The sequence below is a fragment of the Carlito syrichta genome, unplaced genomic scaffold (assembly GCF_000164805.1).
Source record: "Carlito syrichta isolate Samal-C Ts95f unplaced genomic scaffold, Tarsius_syrichta-2.0.1 Scaffold308811, whole genome shotgun sequence".
NCBI lineage: Eukaryota > Metazoa > Chordata > Mammalia > Primates > Tarsiidae > Carlito > Carlito syrichta.
In genome coordinates this window covers 517,639-524,432 of record NW_007252907.1, presented here as the reverse complement: position 1 = coordinate 524,432, position 6,794 = coordinate 517,639, and the positions used below count along the sequence as shown (strand labels likewise).

The window sequence follows — 6,794 nt, the reverse complement described above, 5'->3', positions numbered from 1 at the left end:
TTTTTTGATTTATTGTAGAGATGAGGTCTCACCAAGTTGCCCAGGCCGGTCTCAAACCCACGGACTCAGGCAATCCACTCACCTCAGCCTCCCAATGCTCTGGGATTACAGGCTGAGCCACCGAGCCCAGCCAAGATGAACTTTCATGTCAGTGTGATTCAGGGGTGTATCAGGAACTTAGGATTCTTTGGTTCACGACATAACATCGACAACTCTTGTCTTGGCAAAATGCAGAAGTCCAGGGTTCTTGTGACAGGACTTGTGCTGATAGAAATTCATAGAAATATTTTTTCGGCATGTTCTTCTTGGGACCGTAGATAGAGTTCATCTACAGAGTGTCCTGGGAGTGACGCGATCCTGCCCCATACATGGAAAGTAAGAGACTGTAGCGAGGGCAGCCAGTGCCGTCACATGATACAAGACCGTAGTGTTTCATAATAAGGGGGAGGCACCCTGACATGTGTTGACAGGTCTTGATGTGAGCCGAGAGAATTCTCTGAGGAACAGACAGATTCTTTTGTGCTTGTTAGAGAGATGGAAGAAAACAAGCAAGAGATAGCGCTGTATCCTGGAGGCAGAAAATGTAGAATTGATGACGGCAGAAATAATAGAACATACATCTTAGACTCTGTTTTAGAAGGATTGAGAAAATATAATTAGGAAATTGCAAAGAAAAAGTAGTGCGTTGAGTCCAGAGCTGCTCCAAGGCCCTGCTGGGGTGGAGACAGCGAATCAAGTGAAGGGGACACGACGTGCCGCCTCTACAGCTGTGTGCCTGTCTGCCTGCTGGGCTGCAAGTGCCCGCTCGGCCAAGCCCCTTCCGGACCTGAAGTGTTGGCCAGTGTGCCCAGCTCAACCCTCCAAGTCCATGTGAGAAATCCCTGGGCTGGCATTGCCCAAGGCTTGAGCCTAGGCTTGGAGCTGGGTGGGGTCTCATGGTGTCTGCTACGGCTGCACCTGGGAGTCTTCATGCGACCAAGCCTGTGTCACAGTTTCCATTATGCACATGGTTTCTCCTTCCACCCCCCAGAGGTTTATAAAATTCAGCCATGAAAATTTGTTCCCACTGGGAACTTGGCAGGGAGATTATGTTCTTAGCTTAGCAGCAGCAGTTCAAAAAATTTTTTTGACAAAATTGGTTTAGTGCATTTTATAAAATGCATATATTAATCTAATTCACTTCAATTTTTTTCAAGACATATTTTTATTCCATTTCCCCTTCAAGGCAGCTCTCAGAGAATGCATCGCGTGAGAGAGCTACTCTAAATATGTTTTGAGTTGCTTGCACACACATTTTTTATTTCCAGCATTGTAAAGCTTTGCTTAAATTTTTAACTTGCCCCAAGTGGCAGCTACATCATTGCTTTTTACGTGGAGTTTTAGCACGTTGACGTTAGACTCGAAGACTCTCGTCTGGGGTTCATCCTCTGGATAAATCCACGATGAACTTATTTGCTTTGTGTCTAAAGATGTCAGAGAAGGGATTCCACAAACTTAACTGTCATTCTACAGTTTGCCAGGTCCCATGATCAGGACATTCTTTGGCTGTGACCTGAGTCCATTTCCTGGTTGGAGGTGTCCAGCCACTGCCAGCCCATCTTCTCCTCCTGAAAGTGCCCAGCCCTGCCTCCTCTCGCCTAAGCCATGTGGTCCTGACGGGAGCTGACATTTGGGGTTGCACTTGCAACCCCAAGAGCCTTCCACTTACGGTCTTACGACACTGCTCGTGTGACTTCTTTCTGTCCGAGCCTGTAGATGAGAACACTGAGGCCGAGAGGGCTCACGGCCCAAGGCTAAGCTGTTCTCGCTGACCTACAGGCTGTGTCAACCCAGGCCAGGTCTTCTCCCCCGGCGCCCTGCCTCCTCCCTCCTTCTGTGCTTGGTGGAGTCCCCGGCCTTGTGTATGGTCGACGAATGTCCACATCGGAGTTAGCGGAACCCTCCGTGGAAGTGGCAAGCATCTTCCGTGCCGTGTTTTTGCTTGAGGCTAATCTGGCCTTGTGCCCAAGGAACGAGGGACTGGTGGGCAGCACGAGCCTTTGTGGAGATGTGTTTGTTTTTTTCTTTTGAGTCGGAGTCTCACTCTGTCGCCCAGACTGGAGTGCAGCGGCCGCTCCCGGCCACCGCAGCCTCGACCTGCCGGGCTCTGGCAATCCTTCCGCCTCAGCCTTCTGAGTAGCTGGAACTACAGGCGCGCGCTACCACGCCCAGCTCATTTTTTGATTTATTGCAGAGATGAGGTCTCGCCAAGTTGCCCAGGCGGGTCTCAAACCCGCGGGCTCATGCGATCCACTCCCCTCAGCCTCCCAAAGGTGCGGGATTACAGGCTGAGCCACCGAGCCCGGCTGAGATGTGTTTTTATGGTATCGTGGTCTGGGACTCGGGCTGTGGTCTTTCTGAGAAGACGCAGAGTCTGTCTTTTATGGAATGGAGATTTGATGGAAGGACCAAACTCTGATGGCTTCAGAAGCTTGGGGCCAGATGTGCAGTCTGCTCTGGATGTCACTTTTAAGCCTAATATTTTTCACTTTCGGTCAAGAGGGCATCCCTGGAGACTGTAAACCTATTTTCTGACTTTGAGAACCAAGTGAAAGTAAAAACCCCAAGTGACCTTTGTGACTGAATACCCACTGTAGCATCAAACAGAGAAAGGTATTAACATCTATTAGTTGGCTGGGCGTGGTGGCTCAAGCCTATAATCCCAGCACTTAGGGAGGCCAACGCGAGAGGATTGCCTGAGCTCATGGGTTCAAGACCAGTCTGGGCAACATGGTGAAGAGTCGTCTCTACAATAAATCAAAAATTAGCCAGGCGTGGTAGTGCTCGCCTGTAGTTCCGGCTGCTTGGAAGGCTGAGGCAGAAGGATCACCTGAACCCAGCAGGTCAAGGCTGCGGGTGACAGTGAGACTCCAACTCAGAGAAACATAGTCATCTTTTAGCTATCTGTTGCTGTGTGACCAGTGACCCCCGGACTTAGGGCTTGAAGCGATAACGAGCACACGTGATCTCACAGTCTCCACGGCTGAGGGGTGGCAGAGCATCTTTCTGGTCCTTCCGATGCGTGGTGGGCTGGAGAACCCGCCGCAGTTGGGTGGTGACTTTTCCGCTCCCTGTTGGCTGGCCCTTCTGGGCGTTCAGGACGAGGCCTCAGTTCCTTACCCCACGGTCCTCTTCATGGGGATGAGCGTGTCCTCACAGCGTGGCCACTGGGTTTCTAGAGGGAGTGACCCGAGTATGGTGGGAGCCATGCGCCTTTCACAGTTTGGCTTCAGAAATCACCAACATCGTGTCGTAGCGTTTTGTTGGTCATGCAGGTCATCCCTGTGCGTGGTGGGAGGAGATTCCACAAGAGTGGGTACACCAGGAGGCAAGGCTGCAGGGCCATCTAGGAGGTGGCTACCATCGTTTCCGCCTTTGACTGGAAAAAGCACGAGAGGAGTAGGGGAGAGAAATCACACTGGAAACATAGGGGAGGGTAAAAAGAAAGTGGCATGAAACGGTCACTGCCCTCTGGCTTCCTGCTGCACACCCCGGTTCTCGTGGGGAGACCAGGCAGCATGGAGGCGCAGAGTTGGGGCATGTTGGCCATCAAGGCTTCTGCAGCTTTTAGGTGACAACCACACCTGTCCCCACTGCTGTCTGAGTTGAGAGCCAAGGAGACACAAAGATGTCAGGCAGGCGGAAATGAGAGGGGACGGACCTTCGGGCCATGGTCCTCCCCGCCACATCTGGACCTTGGGACCACCTTCCCAAGGGAGGACTTGGGTGTGGAAGGCAGAGGAACTTCCTCACCCACGTGAGACCCTCCATGTAAGGGACACAGAGACAGACTGCCAGACTCCCCTCCAGGAGGCAGGCCAACCCCCGACCCCTGACCCCTGACCCCAGCATAAAGGCAGAGCCTGTAGCAGATGGTTCAGAGGGGGCGGGACCCACTGCTCAGCTGCTTCTCCCAGTTTCAGCAACCCGATAAATCCACTTCTTTCTTGGGGAAGGCAGGGGACAGAAAAGAAAATGGAGTGAGAAACGGTTTCCTCCTTCTTTGTGGCCAGGAGGTGAACACTGGGGGGCAAGGATGGCTTGCTCTCCTATGACGGTCACTCAGATGAGCCAGGCTGGGCCTTTGGTCGTGGGTGGACGTGCTTATCTAAACCGTTTGTCGCTACCATCTCTGCTAAACGGAAAATAGCTGTGCTGTGTGTTGTTTCACAGACAGTTACCCACAGACTCGCCCTGCTCCCTGTTCTGTTGACACTGAAGACTTGTGGGCTGACAGAGTGCTGCCCCCATCCCCGCCTTGAAGGCCTTAAGTGAATCTCTCTCTTGTGCAGGCACAGGGTGGTGGTTTCCTATCCTCCCCAGAGCGAGGCAGAGCTCGAACTCAAGGAAGGGGACATCGTGTTTGTTCACAAGAAGCGCGAGGACGGCTGGTTCAAAGGCACGTTGCAGCGCAACGGGAAGACTGGCCTCTTCCCAGGGAGCTTCGTGGAGAACATCTGAGGAGACTGACCGGAAGGCGTGACATCACACCTCAGCACAGAGCACAGGCAGGCTAGCCAGAGGGCCCATCTGTGGACTTCCGTGGCCAGGAGACGGCAGATGGCGTGTGGCCCCGAAGCCCACGTGGCATGTCACGGCAACGTGGAGGAGGCACCCGCCCTCCACTCAGGAGTGAGAGGTGTGCCTTGTACTGTCTGACTACCATACAGAGAAACCTTTTTTCTTTTTAAAGAGATCTAACTAAAACGGACAGTTGTTTACAAGGCTTAACTAATTTATTTGCTTTTTTAGACTTGAACTTTTCTTACAGTAGAAAAATTCTTTGGATTATGATTCTAAGAAATTATTAATTTATGAAATGGTAGCTAAGGAGAAGCTGGGCCGACTCCTGTTGAGAGCAAGAGAGTCTTTTCGACGTAGAATGCATCCCTCCCTCTGCCCTGTGGTGTCCAGGAGCTCTGTTTTGCTTCTTTAAGGCAGAAATGCCAGGTCTCTGGTTGGGTCCTCTCCTCCGGGAAACTGCACGTGCACCTGAGTCAGTCTCGACAGGACCCGGGGTGACTGAGGGACCGAGGCAGAGACGGAGGCGAGAGGCCGGCACCGTCTCTCTGGTGTGGTCGGGAGTCGCCCTGGAGGCCCCGTCCTCAGTGTGATGCTGTGGGGTTCAGCTTTCCTAGAATGAAGTTGTGGCGTGACAGGGAAGAATAAAGCACAACCCGTGAGGAGAGTGTTCAGAGCAGTGTTTAGTTTACGGCAGAAGCAGCTCAGCTTGCTCGTGGGGAACAGAGACAGCTGAAGCTGCGCTAGCCGTCGAGGTGGCTGTGACGGGCCGTTCCATCCCCCAGTGGCCCGCGTGCCGGGACAGTCAGACCCTGGTGGGGCAGGGCTTTGAGGAGCACTGTGAGGCTCACGTGGGTCTTGTGTTCTGCCCCTGTCCCGCGTGTCCCTGGAATCCCATGGAGCTGGAGATCGCGTGGTGCGTGTCGCTGTGTTTCCTGGGTGTGCGGCAGCACCAGCCCTGCAGGAAGGTGGGCACAAGCATTCTCTGCCTCTCCCAGAGCCACTGCTGTCACAGTGTGAGGGTGCTCGCTCCGCTGCCACGGCGCCCGCAGCCCCTGCTGGGTCACTTGGAGAGCAGAGGTGTCCAGGCATCCCCAGGACTGCCCGGTTGCAGCTCTGCAGGGCTGAGGGGAGCGAGCCCACACCTTACCGTCGTGGCAGGGCCAGCGGAGCCCCTCTTTTGAGGTCCACTCTTCGATGTCACGACAGTGCTCTGTGGTCATGGGTCGGATGGGCCTGAAGACACCAGGCGGGAATGCAGTCTCCTGGGGAATGAGACCGGGACCACCGCGCTCTCGTGGGAAAGACAGAAATAAACCTTTCTTCTTTTTTTTTTTAAACTGAGAAATAGAAACATGAACCAAAAAGTCTTGCAATGGCGAGAGATGGGTCTCATGGTCTTAAAAAGATATATGATGTGGTTACAAATGAAATCATTCCTAAATTAACCTTTTTTAAAAAATAAAATACTGTATATTATGTTCTATGTGTTGAATTTTTAAAAAAAATACTTGGATATTCATGTAATATATAAAGACTTGGTGAAATGAACTTTAGTTGGAAAAAAAAGCTGGCATCAGCTTTCATCTGTGTAAGTTGACACCAATGTGTCATAATATTCTTTATTTTGGGAAATTAGTGTATTTTATAAAAATTTTAAAAAGTAAAAAGACTACTACAGGTTAAGATAATTTTTTTATCTGTCTTTAAGCTCCACATTTTAAGCAATGTGATCGAAGTACTTCTGTTAGTAGTTTCCTGGTATAAAGTTGGCTACAATTTCATCTGTTAATAGATCACTAGGTAATATAATGTATGGGTTTTCTGTTGTTTTTTTGGAGGCAGTAGATGGAGATTTTGTAACAAGGGCTTGTTACACCGTGATATGGCAATGATGAAGTTGCAATTTCTCATTCCTCTTCCTGTCAGTAACTTGAAGACTGAATAAAAGATTTCAGAATTAAACATTGATGTTCAGCCTTTGCGTGTCCTTGTGTCAGTCTTTCAGATTTGGGGTTGTTTATAAAACTGGAACAGCTTCGACCTCATTTTTTACTTCGTTTATTTGCATATGCCTCCAACAGAAGATGTCTGCAAGGGTCGGTTTGGGGATTGTGATACACTTTACTCCAGCAAAGTTATTCGTTTAGTTCTCTGAGAAACTGAAAATCGCAAGAGTCTGTGAGATCTCACAAGGTACGGTGAAGCTCTCCTGCCCCCTCCCTTCTCGGGGT

General features: G+C 50.9%; 1 protein-coding gene across 1 annotated transcript in view; it reads left to right on the top strand.

The window, feature by feature from the left end:
* Positions 1–6,529, top strand: part of SH3RF1 (SH3 domain containing ring finger 1) — a 166,893-nt gene extending 160,364 nt beyond the window's left edge. Inside the window, exon 11 of the mRNA XM_008065841.2 lies at positions 4,332–6,529. Within this exon, the coding sequence (XP_008064032.1) occupies positions 4,332–4,500 (169 nt within the window). The 3' untranslated portion in view covers positions 4,501–6,529. The remainder of the gene's footprint in view (positions 1–4,331) is intronic.
* Positions 6,530–6,794: the final 265 nt, after the last annotated feature.